The 17264-nt window shown below is 37.8% G+C and overlaps 1 protein-coding gene across 14 annotated transcripts in view; it reads left to right on the top strand.

Moving 5' to 3' along the window:
* The window catches only part of ITPR2 (inositol 1,4,5-trisphosphate receptor type 2), a 499386-nt gene that overhangs the window by 278983 nt on the left and 203139 nt on the right, over positions 1–17264 (top strand). For all 14 annotated transcript variants that reach the window (XR_010148345.1, XM_063786880.1, XM_016923764.4 and 11 more), the window contains 2 exons: positions 819–961; positions 6827–6935. Coding sequence is in view for 13 of the 14 variants with exons in the window: in XM_063786880.1 (XP_063642950.1) it covers positions 819–961; positions 6827–6935 (252 nt within the window). In the remaining variant the exon portion in view is untranslated. The remainder of the gene's footprint in view (positions 1–818; positions 962–6826; positions 6936–17264) is intronic.

Genomic DNA, 17264 nt, shown 5'->3' on the forward strand with positions numbered 1-17264 from the left:
ATATTGCTTCAAATAATATTTCAGTGACTTTCCCCATTGGATGAAATGATTCATTCTGAATGACCAATGACACATGGGAATTTCTTTTTTTTTCAATTTGAGACAGGGTTTCGCTCTGTCACCCAGGCTGGAGTGCAATGGCGCTATATTGCGTCACTGCAACCTCCGCCTCCCAGGCTCAGGTGATTCTCCCACCTCAGCCTCCTGAGTAGCTGGGACCACACGCGCATGCCACCATGCCTGGCTGATTTTTGTATTTTTAGTAGAGACATGGTTTCACCATGTTGACCAGGCTGGTCCCCAAATCCTGGCCTCATGCAATCCACCTGCCTTGGCCTCCCAAAGTGCTGGGATTACATGCATGAGGCACCGCACCTGGCTGGAAATCTTTTTTTTTTTTTTTTTTTTTAGCTGTTCCCTGGGTATTCCCCTAATTTATTGCAATGTAATGAGTACCTGTCATGTCTCCATTATAATCCTAGGCACTGCAGGGCACATACAGTGGCTTAACTGACTTTTCCTCTATAGGTGTATATCCTTAGAAGTCTTATAGCTACCTGTCCGTCCCTTATAAACGAAAACACACACACACACACACACACACACACACATACACACACACACACACACACACAAATAGAGACCCAGGCAATATTCTTACATAAAACCAGACTATAATTATGGCACAGACATTTGGTGCTATGGAAATAGAGGGGCATCTATAAAATTCCCATTAGTATTCTTCGGCTTGTCTTATCTTCGAAAGATGAAATCTGACTTACGCCTTCATGTGGGTTCTCTTGTGTTTCATTCCCTAGGATGTAGTGGCCTCCTTGGAGCACCAGTTCAGCCCAATGATGCAGGCTGAATTCTCAGTGTTGGTTGATGTATTGTACAGTCCAGAACTGCTGTTCCCTGAGGGAAGCGATGCAAGAATAAGATGTGGCGCTTTCATGTCGAAGTAAGTGGATCCAATCTGAGATTCTGCTAGTGTCGTCAAACTGAGATGGCCTCTAACATTTCCGCTTTATACTTCACTGATATAAAATGACAGTCCGCAAAGTATGTGAAAGGTCTAAAATCCATGTTAAAATATACTGCCAGAATAATTAAATTGATTCATTTGAAATTTTATTTTGGTGAAGGTCAAGTTATCATATTTTACTAAATTTACTGAAAATAAAGTGTGTCATTATGGGGCACAAAGTATCATGCAAAATAATATTTTGGTCCTAATTCCTTTCCATAATTATATGGTGTGACCTTTAAAAAAATTCTTGTTTAAAGTCACTTATTTTAATTAACATAGGGAGAAAGGAAAAAGAGCTAGCTTTTATTGAGGTCTTACTATTGTCATATGTGTTTAACTATTATTTTATCTAATCTGCATAAACACCCAGAGACTGGGAGGTCAGCCTGATTCAGAGAGGAGATTGCTGAGGACCACGTGTGCTTCAGGTGCAGGGTTAGTAAGACTCAGACCCCGCACGTGGCCATGCTGCCTGGATGATCCTCATCTGCCGCTCTTTCGTTTACTGATGTTTCTTAGCGTTTGTGGTATTGCAGATCTATTATAGCTGATATGTTTACCCTAGAGTATCTTCATCTTAATGATAAGTGAAAAATTCTCAAGGGAGATGTGCAAGGATAAGCAGTTGTGAGAAAAAGCATAACTAGTTCCAGAAAGAAGAGACTCGTCTTTATGTGGAGGGCACGTTATTGAGGGGGATCCACAGGTCGTCACATGTAGACCTTAGATGGCCAGTCAGAAAGAGGGTGCTTGGTCTTCCTGGGAAGAGTATCTGGATGGAGAGTCAGTGAGATGAGCTTGCCAAGCCCCTTGACCATGACTCATCCCAGCTAATTCCTGTGTGGTAGAGGGTATTACCGAAAGAGATCTGGAAACCTCTTCTATCAACTGTGATATATCGAGGCAGAGATTAAAGGACTAGGGCACACAAGAAGTGTGTTCCTTTCTTTCACCATTTAAGCTGGGACCTTGGGAGTGAAAACAAGGTATGGGATGAGAAAAACTGACTACAGGGATCATGTTGAAGAATAGGTGGGGTTTTTATACTATGGCCAGAATCAGGTATTTTTGGCTTTAGACTCATTGCATCTTAGGGAGATTGGGAAGAGTGTATTTGTCCAGACACCTGCCAGTCTTGTGAGTAAGGATTTTAAAGTGAAGAGGCCCTGAGTGTACAACTGATGACTGCTGAGAACAGTACAGTAGAAAGAAAATTTTAAGTGGAGGTATTGCCTAGTAATTCACTATAAAAATAGGGTGTTGAGCGCAGTTCACTATTCAGATGATGGGTACGTTGAAAGCCCAGACTTCACCACTGCACATACATGCATGTGAGAACTCTGCACCTGTACCCATCACAGATCTAAACATAAGAACTAAATGAAAAAAAAAAGCAAAGATAATAGGATCTTTGATAAATACCCTTCATCTCCTATAAATATATGTCAGTGTATGGAATATGGGTTAAAAGTTAGGCGATAAACCTGTTAAATTCAGTAAATTAACATAATACAATAGCTATATCCCCGAGATGTGACAGCCTGGAACGGGTTGGCAAGCTCTGGCCCTCAGGCTAAATTGGTCCTGCTACTCATTTCTGTAAATAAAGTTTTACTGAAATACAGTGGTGCTCATTCATTTCTGGATTGTCTGTGGCTGCTTTCATGCCACTGTGGCAGAATCAGTTAGTTGCCACAGAGACTGTGTACCCCACAAAGCCTAAAATATTTACTGTCTGATCCTTTAGAGAAAAGGTTTCCTGACTCCTTGTCGAGAACTAGGGTGCCAGTATGGTAGCTACTAGCCACACATGGTTATTTAAATTATAGTTTAAATGAATTAAAATGAAATAAAAATCCACTTCCTCAGTCATATCTGCAACATTTCAAGTGCTCAGTAGCCACATGTGGCTAATGGCTACCAAATTTGGCAGCACAAATATGGAACACGTGTATTTTTGCAGAAAGTTCTGTTAGACAGCACTGGTCTAGAACTTGGAGATACTGGTCTATGAGAAAGTGTTATGAAGTAACTCATGATATCAAGCAAATATTGAGCTGTGCTGCAGATGGAGACAAGCCTGTGGCACCATTAGGTAACCTGAAAGGAGAGAAGCAGAAGTGATATGATAATAGGAATACATTGCAGATCCCACACGCACATGAAGTAAAATGTTGTGTTTACATGAGTAGTTCTAGAAGGGATTTTTGTGCTATTGCAATTATATTACAGCCAGAGCCTCAGGATTGCCTGTTTTCTGCCTTACTGCTCACCCTACCACTTCCCCAACTCTGTGAAGAACTAAGGGTTTCCTTTGTAAGAATATCTTACAAAATTAAAATCCAACTTTATGAATAGCTTTGCCAGGGGTCTTTTTTTTTGAGACGGAGTCTTGCTCTGTCACCCAGGCTGGAGTGCAGTGGCGCAATCTCGGCTCACTGCAAGCTCTGCCTCCCAGGTTCACGCCATTATCCTGCCTCAGCCTCCCGAGTAGCTGGGACTAGAGGCACCCGCCACCAAGCCCAGCTAATTTTTTCTGTTTTTTAAGAGACAGGGTTTCACCGTGTTAGCCAGGATGGTCTCAATCTCCTGACCTCATGATCCGCCCACGTCGGCCTCCCAAAGTGCTGGGATTACAGGCGTGAGCTACCATGCCTGGCTGCCAGGGGTCTTGTATTGCTGTGCATACCATCCTGGTAAAGCTTAGCTGGAGAATATAAATTTAGGGCCAAGCCCTAAGTAGGGCTTCCTACTTTCTCAAATAAATCTAATTCTTGGAATCTGTTGACTCAGATGAGTCTGCAGGAGAATATGAGGATAGACCCCAGGACAGGGGTCTACTTAACACATAGAGTGAAAGAGAAGAGAATAGGTCAATGATACTGTTAACCTTTAAGGCGGCTGATTAGAGTCCATTCAAATCAACACCTACTTCTCCCTTGTGAAGGAGAATCTCAGTGTTTTTCAAACCGTGGGGTGTGATCCATTTATAGATTTTTAAACTGACTTAGGTAGACGCAACCAGCTAATTTAAAAAATGAATTAGAGAAGATACAAATTATCAGAGTGCATCTCATAGTGAGGGTGACATTTGTGTGAGTTTATACACACACTCCCACACAGGTACTTCTTTACTGGGTTGTTTTGTGAAATATATTTCTTACTTTGATCATAGAAAAATATTTGAAAGTCACCGACCTAACTCAACCAAACATTATGTGGCCTTTGAATACCTTTTATAAATCTGTAGCAAGTGGTCATTCAACCTTATGGTTGATATTTTCAATATGGTTTATCTAAGGAAGAGTTAAAGAAAATGGAAATACTTAGCCTGAGAGAGCGAAAAACAAAATCAAAAGAAATTTATCATGTCCACCAAAACTATTTTCACATATTTAAAGACTATTATGTGAATGTATATGCCTACTATGTATCCACAAAAATTAAAAATTAAAAAAAAAACTGTTGCGTGAAAGAACGAATCGAATAGTAGAAGTTTTAGAAAGGCAGGCTTCACTTTCCTTGCCAGGAGAACTTTTGAAATTCTTCTGCCTGCTAGGCCTGACCGCATGGATATAACACCTTTTCTAGACTCAACATGTCTAAAAGGACATCAGTGTTACTTTCATTGTGTGTTTGCTACTTCTTCACCATGTAACAGTGTCATTTTAAACTGTCACCATTGAGCTGGGTGTGATGGCTCACACTTCTAATCCCAGCACTTTGGGAGGCTGAAGCAGGGGGATCCCTTGAGTTTGAAACCAGCCTGGGCCACAAAGCAAGACCCTATCTCTGCAAAAAGTAAAAAAATTTAGCCAGGCATGGTGGCGTATACCTGTGGTCCCAGCTACTCAGGAGGCTGAGGTGGGAGGATAGCTTGAGCCCAGGAGGTCTAGGCTGCAATGAGCTATGATCACATCACTGCACTCCAGCCTGGGTGACAGAGACCCTGTCTCATTAAATAAATTTAAAAAAACTGATCACCATCCACACATTAGCCTAGTCTATACATTTCAGGGGTCTCTGATCTGCCCTGCTTTCTCTTCCACTTCCCACATGTCATCATTTACAAGTCTCTGCTGTGGGTCTTCTCTGTTGCTTCGTACGTCCTCACCCAACCTCTGCCACTGCTCGCTCGCCTTGCTCCGTCTCCTCTGCTTCATCTTTCCCGCTGCCATCATTGGTCTCTTTCTCACAATGGGAAGAGGCATTCAGGTGCTTTAGAACAGTGGTTCCCTATTTTCTCTGGAAAACATTCCAGACTCTTGAGGTTAATATTCCAGTCCACATCTCTTACACTTTCCTCTTCCAGGTCTTTAAGTGTCAGCGGGCAATTGTCATGCTTCTCATTTCCTGGACATGCCGGCCAGGTTTCTGCCTCTGTCCTGTGTTCATACCATTCCCTTTGCAGGGATGTCTTCTCTCCCGAGCCTTCCTTGCCAGGTGAAATCTTCATTAGTAGCATGCTGTCTCTTCACTGAAACCTTCTCTGATCAGCCCTAGGTAATTCCCCCCAGCAGAATGAAGTGGTTTCATGTCTGGTTGACAGCATTTGCCAATGCCTCTGTTGTGGCACTTGCTCATTCAGGGGGCTGTGTGCAGCCTAGCATGTGTGGGGACTCTGCACAAGACCCCTGAGACTCAGGAGATCAGTGACCTGAGTCCTGTCACCACAGAGTCGTTCTTAAGAATTTTCGCTCTGAGGTCAGATGGACCTGAATGCATTTGCAGGTCTCACCACTTAACAATTTAGGTAACCAGAGGCAAGTTGCCATATCTCCCTGGGCCTCTGTTCTGTCATGAGCAAAATTAGTCTGAACCTGTCTCATAGGCTTGGTGTGAGGGTAAATTGGGAGTCCCTGGGAAGCTCTTACACTTGACCCTGACACCTGATAAGCACTTGGTAGCCATTAACCAGTGAAAGTTCACTTTTTCCCCAGGGTTATATCCCACAGTACTCATGTTATGTCACTGAAATTGGATCATTTAAGGAAGACATCTTACAGGGTCATTTTGAGGATCAGCTTTTTAACAACATGAGCTATATAGGCTATATATATAGCTATATAAGCTAAATTCTGTTAATGAACATTTTATTTGATTTTAAGTTCTTGGGGATGGTGATCTTGAAACTCTTCTCCTAACGGAGCACCAGTGCACAGTGTACCACTTGATGAAAATTGATTGGAGTTTTTGCCCAAATTATACCCAAACTAGTAAATGGTTAGACTGTCTTGATGTCACTTTTGTTTTGTTTTGTTTTTTGCTCTTAATACAAAAACTGCTTGTTCCTACCAAACCCTGGCAGTGAAAAATATTATATTATTATGAATGGAAACTGGAAAGCAGTCTGTTATATTAAGGTTGCAGAGTTGTATACAGCCACTGCTACTGTATGCTTAATGTAATACAGTATATAAAAATAATATAGTATAACATAATAAAATGTAATATAATATAAATATTTATATTTCTCTAATAAATTTGTTTTAGTTCATATATTGGGGTGAGAATATTAGTATTTCATTGTTTCTCAGAGTATTGTATCCCACTAAAAGAATGCCACCTGAGTAAGTTTGAGAAGCCCTGAGATATTTTGTTGTAAGACAAAAATAATGTGTTGTAATACAAAATTTATAAGCTGAAGTGTGATCTTAAAACTTTTGAAAACATGTACCTGGTTTACTTCATATTCTCAAATAATTGTGTAATTTTTTTCCCCTGTGGCCTTTGATGTTTGTATATAGCTTGAAGAGAAATCACTGTCTTTCTAAAGGTCTCATGTTTTGCTTTAAGGTTGATTAATCATACAAAGAAACTAATGGAGAAAGAAGAAAAACTGTGCATTAAAATTCTTCAGACATTACGAGAAATGTTAGAGAAGAAAGACAGCTTTGTGGAAGAGGTATTTTTTTTAAAAACTTTATTATTTAAAAATAAAGTAGGATTTCCCCAATACTGTAACCTATGAATTACAATAGGCTATTACGTGATTACTTGCATTATATCTTAATGATGCATGTACTTAGATGAATTACATAATTTGAGTTTTTATGATATTCATCTCTCATGCCTTGTTTTAAATTGGGAAGTAACTAAAATTAGAGTGACCTAGATATTTGTTTTATTATATTCTTATATTATATTCTTGGATCTGTGTTTTTTCCTCTTATGGCTTTAGTGGACCAAATGACCTTTTTAAACAATGAGTAACTGAGATGCATTATTTAGATTTTGTGTAAAGTTCTGCCACATACTGAGAATGTCTATGCATTTTGGCATATGTTGATTTTTTTATTATAAATATATATTCATGTTATTTTTTATAATATTCTGCCAAGTATTATAAAATAATACTATTTTAGTAAGTGGAATAGTCAGTTTCTATTCTTAACTATATTAACTTGAGATTCACAAGTGATTTTCAGGGAAATATCAACCTATAGATAATAATTGTCAGTCTGTTATTAAAAATGACAGCTCAGGTGCTCATTAAGAGATAGCTAGCAGCATGTTTGATACCCAAGGTGATACACTTAAATATAAAATATAAATCTAGAGAATTTTTTTTAGCTAGCTGTCTGTACTTTTATGTTAGATATTAAACAAAATTTGTACCATGTTCCTCAATAACTTTTTGGTCTGTTTCGGTAAATACTAATCATCTGATATTTTAAAACTGGAAGGATTTTATGTATTACTTTATGTATATGCTAAATTCCAGAAAGATTGTAGTGGTTGGGTTTTTTAAAGTGCATTCCCATCTTAGAAAAAAATGCAATGGAAACTTAGATATTAATAGAAAGAGCATTGCTTCAAAATATTCCATGTGAATCAATGTTTGTTTCAGTAATCAAAATGCCTTCTACTTTGCATTAGTTCTCTGCATCACTTAAATTATATTTGGAAAACAAATGATCATAATAAAGGTGGTCAATGCAATTTTAGCAAATATTTCTCTAAGATAGGACTCAAAAACGTGCTTTTATATTTAAAAAATGATAAAGAGAATTCCTTGGGACTTATGGTTGTCTTTCTCTTAAAATATTGCTGTAGATTGTGTGATATTGACTGAAGTACCAGATTCTGAAGTAGAAAAATGAGGTCAATATACTTTTCTGGCAGAGGACGAGGTTCACAATAAAAGTGACTTGTACTTAACAGGAGGTACATGGCAAGTCTTCCATTTTTATGTAACAGATTTTTATTGAATTACTCCAAAGGAAAATCGGAAAGAAATCAGGTTAAATTTTTACTTTGGCTAGTCAAGAGTATTTTTATGTGTCTCCCAAACCACTCTAAAATAAATCACTTGTTTTCTCCTTTCCATTCCCACTGCTATCACTAGTTCAGGCTTTTATTACCTCCCGTCGAGAAAATTCCAGGAGTGCAGTTTCCTGAGACAGAACTGCTCCCTTGGGTGGAGGCAGGGCTGCTGTTTTCCTAACTCCAAGGGTCCCCATTTATGCAAGATGTGATGTAAAGGACACCCCAGCACACAGCCCTCACAGAAGAGTTGAGATGGGAAAGGCTAATTGCAAGTTCTTCATTCAGTCACCCAACACATATGTTGTGAGCAAACTATTAAATGGTGATTATTGTGCCTGGGAACTGGGGATACTGATATGAATGACACAGCTTGCCAAGGGCCATGGATGGGTACAATTCCTGTGCTAGTGGACTCCCTTAATAGTGTAGGGAAGAGATCATTAGAGCCCTTCAGAAACCATCAGGGGCTCTGCACAGCGTCAGTGTTCCAGGCCCTCCATTTGTCCTCTCCACTTCACACCCCCATCTGTCTTCATCCATTAGCCTCCAGAAATCTGTGTTACTCAGTGTACCTATAATGTACCTCAGGCTTTTCCTGCCCTGACCTTTGCTTCATCTGGAATCATAGATTGCAAAAATCCAATCAAGCCTCAATGCCACCGGCTATCTTTGTGGAGGAGCTACTGGGTAGTACTTATCAATTGTTCTAGCAAGTGGTGATTACTTTCTCAATAGAATTACCAAAATACTTCATGCTTCTCTTTTAGGACACTTTAGGCTGTATCTGGAAATCTGGTCCAAGCTCCTTATTTTATAGATGATGCCACAGAGTCCCAGAGAGGTGATGTGATTTGACTGAGGTTACACAGCAAGAGCTAGAACCAAAGTTTAAATTGGAACTCCTTCCTCTTTGTTTAATCTTCTTACTCCTTTGATCATAGCCAAGTTTTACAAATTTTTTGCATAGCTATTAAGAAGGTTAGTATACTTTGCCTAGCAGGTTTATGGCTCCAAATTTTAAGACATAGGCAGACAGAATATAAGACAGAATAACATCCAAAATAGGTAAAGATTCAGATAAACTTCTAAGAAAATAGTAAATATGGGGGAAATGAAGTCATTTAACTAAGAAAGAAAAACCTGATTTCATTTTTTTATGGCTGAATAAAATTCCATTGCACATATATTCATCACATTTTCTTTACCCATTCATCCGTCAAGGGACATTTGGGTTGATTCCATGTCTTTGCTGTGGTGAATAATGTTGCAGTAAACATGTGAGTGCAGGTATCCCTTTGATATATTGATTTCTTTTCCTTGGATAAATACTCAGTAGTGGGATTGCTGAATCCAATGATAATTCTGTTTTTCGTTTTTTGAGAAACCTCTGTACTGTTTTTCATAGTGGCTCTACTAGTTTACATTCCCACCAGTAAGGTTTGAGTTTCCTTTTCTCCACATCCTCATCAACGTCTGTTATTTTTTTGTCTTTTTAATAATAGCCATTCTGGCTGGGGAAAGATAATATCCTGTTGTCATTTTGAGTTGCATTTCTCTGATGATAAGTGATGTTGAGGAGTTTTTCATATGCTTCTTGGCCATTTCTCTGTCTTCCTTTGAGAAATGTCTAGTCATGTCTTTTGCCCACTTTCTAATGAGGTTATTTGCTTTTGTCCTGTTGAGTTGTTTGAGTTTCTTGTATATTTTGGTTACTAGTCTCCTGTCAGATAAATAATTTGCAAATATTTTCTCCCATTCAACAGGTCATCTCTTCACTCTGTTGAGTGTTTCCTCTGCTGTGCAGAAGCTTTTTAGTTTAAGATAGTCCCATTTGTCTATTTTTGTTTCTGTTGCCTGTGCTTTTCAGATCTTAGTCATAAATTATTTGCCTAGACCAATTTCAAAGAGAGTTTTCCCTAGGTTTTCTTCCAGCATTTTTATTGTTTCAAGTTTTATATTTAAGTCTTTAACCCATTTTGAGTTGATTTTTGTATATGGTGAGAGATAGGGATCAGTTTCTTCTGCATGTGACTGTCCAATTTTCCCAGTGTCATTTATTGGAGAGGGTGGTCTTTCCCCAGTGTAAGTTCTTATCTGCTTTGTTGAAGATCAGTTGGCTATAAATATATGGCTTTGTTCCTGGATTCTTCATTCTGTTCCATTGGTCTGTGTGTCTATTTTTATACCAATACCGTGCTGCTTTGGTTAGTGTTGTGTAGCCCTGCAATATATTATAAGTTAGATAATTTGATGCCTCCAGCTTTGTTCTTTTCACTCAGGATTGCTTTGGCTATTCCAACTCTTTTTTGGTTGCATATGAATTTTAAGATTCTTCCAAAAGAATATGATATCATGTCATTTGCAGCAACGTGGATGCTGCATGGAGCTGAAGGTCATTATCTTAAGTGAAATAAGCCAGGTACAAAAAGACAAATACTACATGTTCTCACTTATATGTGGGAGCTAACACATTTGATCATATGAAGGTAAGAGAGTGGAAAGATAGATAACAGAGACTGGGAAGGGTGGGAGTGGGAAAATGAAGGGAACTGGGTTAAAGGGTACAAACATACAGTATGACAGAAGGAATAAATTCAATGTTTGATAGCAGAGTAGGGTGACTATACTTAACAAAATATATTGTATTTGGGTGATGGACACATCAAATACACTGACTTGATCACTACACATTTATATACATGTAACAAAATGTCTCATTTATCCTGTAAATTTGTAAGAACAAAAAAGAAAAAGGAAAAACCTTATAAAAAGCATACATATCTTATTTCTTAATTTTCTTGTTTCTTAATTTTCACGTTTACTAAGGACAGAATAAAAAATTATAGCTAAAGCAATTCTAGCTCTTAGACAACTATTTAATTCTAAGTGTTTTGAAATGAGAAGTATTTCTATCAGTGGAAGCAGAAGACATCTCATTCCCCTCTCAGGAAATCTTAAAGGTAAGCATATTGGATCTAGAAGGATTCAAACAACCAGTTTGGGAATGAGTTGGGACTCCATGATCTCTATATTTTGTCCATTGGTCCTTCTGAAACAGCTGGTGCTCAGTGATCCATGCCAGTGGAGGGGAGCTAAATGGCTCACCCATTTGGGTGAAATGGCCTTGGATAATAGATTCAAAAAGTAGCAAAAGATACTATTGTACAACCAATGGTGGGCTCTAATAACAAGCCCTAATTATCAGTAGTGGAATAAGGGGTGGCTGTGTTTCCATGACTGTATTTTTTCCTACTGACCAAAAACTTTGTGGTGTGTAAAACCACACAAATTTATTATCTTACAGTTTTGAAAGTCAAAAGCTTAAAATCAAGGTGTGAGCAGTAGTGTGTCCCTTCTGCAGACTCTAGGGGAGAGTTCATTTCCTTGCCTTTTCTGGATTCTGGAGGCCACCTGCATTCCTTGGCTTGTGGCCCCATCCCCTATCTTTAAAGCCGGTAGTGTAGTACCTTTCAATCTCCACTCCCTATTTCCTGCCCCCCTTCCCGCAATTGTCACATCTCCTCCTACTCTGATGCTCCTGTCTCCTTCCTATAAGAACACCTGTGATTACATTGGAACCACCTGGATAATCTGGTATAATTTTCCCATCTCAAGAGGTTTAACTCAAATCACACCTGCCGAATCCCTTTTGGCATGTGAGGTAACATGTTTACAGGTTCTGGTGACTAGGAAAGGGATCATGAGGGCATGTGCATCTTTGGAGAGGGCCATTATTCTGCCTATCACAATGACCCTTTTATTGACAGTGAGAAGTAACGTCTAGAATGTAGATGTAGTATTTACTTGTGGCTGATTAATATTACTGTGTAGGGCAATTTAAATGCAAATGAATAGAACAAAAATGCTTGGAATCTATAGCACTTTGCTGTTTTCAAAATATTTTAGAATATTTTGCTACCTTTCAACAATTCTAACATGTACACAGAACAGGCAGTGTTACCTCCACATTGCAAATGTGAAAAGAGAGACTCAGAAAAGTGAATTGCGTTAAGTCACATAGGTTACCCAATACCTGCCCTGTAATGCCTAACCAGCTGGATTTCGACTGTGTATTGAAGCATTCCCAGGAGATTTATCAGAATTAAATCAAAACAGAAAACTCAAACCAGGGTTTTTCACACGAGCTATTCTAATATTACATTTGAGACTCCACTTATTTGAATTTAAAATGTCAACTTAAAATAAAATTACTATTTTTATTTCCTTGGTTCCTGACACCAGAAGTGGTGTATGTGTGTGTGTGTGTGTGTCTGTGTGTCTCTGTGTGTCTGTCTGTGTGTGTGTGTGTGTCTATGTGTGAAACTGGTAAAAATTTAAAAATAGGGCAATGAAGCATAAATTTGCTTCGTGGTTGAACCAAATGTCCTTTAAAGCAATTCCCAACCCTGGGATTCTAAATTTCCCGAGTTTGTTAGCCTTCTCTGTATGATGTATTAAGGAATTACGTTAAGGATATTTAATGTAACTAAATGTAATTAGATTTTACCTACTGGTCAATTATTTATTAAAAGCTTATAATTTAGAATACCCTTGAGTACAATTTCTAAATTAATTATACTTAGGGATATTCTTCCTTGACCCATGTTTCTTAGTTTGTGCCTAAGACAGTGAGAAATAAGATATGGGTGGGCAACATCTTAAAGATTCTTGAAAGAATAAAATAAATAAAGGAAAATTTAATTTTCTGTGAAGTGTGCCTATATGTGAAATCATCTAGGGATCATATAGTTAGTTAAGCTATAGTATTTATTTTTAATGGAAGGATAAAATGTGAAAATTTTTTATAGAAAGTCTTTAAGGGGAAAATTACCTGAGTTTTAAAAAATTCCCCCTTAAAATACTGTTTGTTTAGGTGACTGTGATAGAAAAGCAAGAGTTTACAAAGGATGTAACTAACAACCCTAACAAGTCTGAGAGCTTAGTTTTCCTTTGGGGTTGGCATATTTAGAAGGCTTTTTAAAGGTAACAACAGCAGGCATATTTATTTGTACTTTAAAAAAATATGTATGTTGGAACATTGGGGTAGGGAAAGAGAAGAGAAGGAATGCTTCAAAATGGCTGGAGGGCAGTGTGATTTCTCTTTTTCTTTGAGACAGAGTCTTCCTCTGTCACCCAGGCTGGAGTGCAGTGATGCTATCTTGGCTCACTGCGATCTCCACCTCCTGGGTTCAAGTGATTCTCCTGCCTCAGCCTCCCGAGTAGCTGGGATTACAGGCACCTGCCACCCAGCTAATTTTTGTATTTTTAGTAGAAACGGGGTTTCACCATCTTGGTCAGGCTGGTCTTGAACTCCTGACCTCAAGCAATCCACCTGCTTCAGCCTCCCAAAGTGCTGTGAGCTACTGTGCCCAGCCTGAGGGCAATGTGATTTCTAAAATTCTCTATCCTTAAAGCCATTTTGTTCTACTCTTATTTCCATGACACTCTCTTTCTCTCTCCCTCTCTCTCCTCTCTCTCTCTCTTCCCCTGTCTCTGTCACACACACACACAAACACACACAATACCTGATAGTATGTGTGTGCTGATGAAGAGAGTAGCTTTATTACAGTACTGTGCCTTCGTTCTGTGTATTTAAAGATACTTTAGAGGTCCAAATATGTGTAGTGGTGAGTTGGTAATGGAGACAGAAAGAGCTTATGTGGATTGGATAGAGGTGGGCTGATGAGGTTGGAGCAGGAAATAAGGACTGCACTCAGAGGAATGGTTCGGTTTGGTTTGGTTTTAAGGATTTTGGGGGTCAATTTCCCGCATCTTGTACTCTTTAGTACACATTTTCATTAAGATTTATAGAGCATTACCAATTATTTCTCTCATAAAAAGGGAAAAACATATATAAATCATGAAAGTAGAGATGTCTGTCAACTCCAATCCTAAGTATATAAAATTCATAGCTTCTGTACTTTAGAATTGAAGAAGAGAACGAGCATTGAAAATATTCATGGATCGCCTGTGGAAATGGTAATTTACAGTTACTGTCTTTACATTCTAGTCAAAGAAGTTGACCTATTTAGAATGACAGTTACAATTTCCCCATGACTATATTCCTATCTATTAATGTTACACTGACATACATATAATCTATAGAGCAACAGAGATGTTTTTATAGTAAAGTTCAATATTCTTAAAATGATCAGATTTAAAATACCATCTATCCTTGGAATATTGTTGCAAAGATATTGAGAGCTGCCTCTGCAATAGCTATGGTACAGTTTTAAGCAACGGTTTTAAAAATTAATAGCTAGCATTTATTAAGAGCTTACCGTGTGACATTGTTATTATCAGACAGTACTGTCAGACACTGTTCCTAATCACTTATATATGTTACCTTATTTATTCTTCAACCCTATGTCATAGTTTTATTATCTCCCTTTTACTGGTTAGGAAACTGAGGTATAGAAAGTTTTTAAGGTCACACATCTTAGGAGAAAGAGACCTGGGATTCCAACCTAAACAGTTGTGCTTCTGAGCTCACACACTTCATTGGCATGTTAGATCCAAACAGGTTATAGGACTTATAATCACAACTCATTTATTTTCTCAGTTACAAAACTAAATAACATGAAAAGTTCTTCAATTTTATTCTTGATAAAATTTGCCTAAGTGTGTACTGGAAAGCATAATCCATTTATTCAGTGAGCTGCCCAGGAAAGGCTTGACACCCACCTTGTGATCACGGTCTGAGTTGTTATTAACTAGAATATTAGTTATAAAAGTTCTAAACAATATTTTGTAAGATGACTACCGGAGATAGCCCCTTGTTGAAATGTGGCATTCAACAAATAGCATAGCATCTAATTGAGAGCTGTGATCTTTACAAATGCCCAGGTGGGGTAGGTGATGTTTAGACATTGAACAGTGATAGCAGACAATGGATTCTTGATTTGAAAGTTGATATCCGGAGTGATATGGAATAAAGATCTTTAAGAAATGATGCCTGAATTATTTTTAAGATGTCCTCTTTTTTTTTTTAACTCTAAAATATACTGACTCCTGAGTTAACAAGAAATTTATTCTTATCCTTTAGCAGGAAAAAATATTGTAACTAATCTTTTATTTCTAATTTTGAGAAGTCACAAAAAGAATGTCATAATTATACCAAGCAACTTAACTCATACATCAAATATGCATGTGTCAGTCCCAGCAATAATTGCATTGTTGCAAATTTGTAAATTGTATCAAGCTCCTCTTATTGTATCAGTCTGTATAGAATCATTCACATCTATGCATATACTCATTTCAGTTTCTAGCAGGCAAATGAATGAATTTAAATAGAAATGCTACATAGACTGCATTGTAGCTTAAAAATTGGATAATAACTTTTGCTGAGAGAAATACATTTTAGTTTTATTATCAGCTGTATTTTATAATATTTCTTATTAAATACATTTTAGAGGTGAGTACATTTGTTTTATAATATAAGTGCTCTAATGTTGTTTTAAATCAAATATTAGTGATGCTGCAACTGTGTACCATCTTAGTCATTCCCATGTATATTGTGGTTGTGTGCACCTGCATGTGTTATTTTATTTTTTTGAGATGGAGTTTCACTCTTGTCACCCATGCTGGAGTGCAATGGCGTGATCTCAGCTCACTGCAACCTCTGCCTCCTGGGTTCAAGTGATTCTCCTGTCTCAGCCTCCCGAGTAGCTGGGATTACAGGCGGCTGCCACCATGTCCAGCTAATTTTTTTTTTTTTTTTTTTTTAAGCAGAGACGGGGTTTCACCATGTTGACCAGGCTGGTCTTGAACTCCTGACCTAAGGTGATCCACCTGCCTTGGCCTCCCAAAGTGCTGGGATTATAGGTTTGAGCCACCACGCCCAGCTGTGTTATGTTTTAACACATGTGCTATGTCGCTAAGTGATTGGAAATATGAAAATGAGTTGATGTGTTCTTATAATAAGAGATCTGCTTTAGTATACATTATTAGCATGCTCTTCCACTTTGGAATTTTTATTTTATATTTTCACTTAAGCAAAAATACTTTCAACCATTAAAGTGGGTATAAAAGCAACAGTTGCTTTTAGAAATTTACTCTTTTCGGTTGCTGGGCTGGTTTGGTCACTTGTTAGACTATAAAAGTGATAAATTTATTGGATGAATTATATTCATTTTAACCTCATTATTACAAAAAAAATTGCAAAGTTCTTAACTGTGCCTCACATTTACTTTACTCTTTCAAAATCTCACATAATAGCACTCATTGCTTCAAGGGTTTTTGAGATATGCTACCACTCTTTAGAGATCTATGACTAAAAAGTCATATTGAAAATATTGCCTGTACTCAGAAGGTAACCACCATTCATTGCCTCTAGTAAGTATAGGACATTTGGTAGCTAATGATTGTAGGTGAAAAATGGCATTGTGATTAAAAAACAAACTTGGATAGCATTAAAAGAAAAAAAAGGAGAAGAGAATAAGGAACTAAAAGGAGAATCACTAAAATCAATGTATTATTAAGTTATCATGTTCATCATTTCCACCTAAATCTAACCTAAAACCTTTTCCAGGAAGTATTTCCCATTTAGTTTAATTCCATATCATTCTAATTTATAATCATTTCAGCACTTATAAAATTATATTTATCTTATTAGTGTAGACCTTTTCATATCATGCCTTATGAAGGTTTTCTTTGGTGTATGTACTGCCATTTTAAATAAGTTAGAAACTCCTTGGGGATAGGGCTGATGCATAATGTAAGGGGAAAGAATGCCTAAAAGGCCTTTCAGTGCTGAGATTCTAGGAGGGTAGAGTACTGGATTTCTCTCCAGTTCCAGCCTACCCTCCACAAAATGGTATACTATTTGAAAGCAGAGACTGTTGATCTTATTCACTGAAGTATTTCTATGTCTAGAATTGTGCCCTGCACTTAGTTGCTACTCAATAAATGTTTGCAGAGGGACAGATTGACACATAGTAGATGTAAATGTTACCAGCTCTCTGCA

The sequence above is a fragment of the Pan troglodytes genome, chromosome 10, assembly GCF_028858775.2.
Source record: "Pan troglodytes isolate AG18354 chromosome 10, NHGRI_mPanTro3-v2.0_pri, whole genome shotgun sequence".
Classification (NCBI taxonomy): Eukaryota; Metazoa; Chordata; class Mammalia; order Primates; family Hominidae; genus Pan; species Pan troglodytes.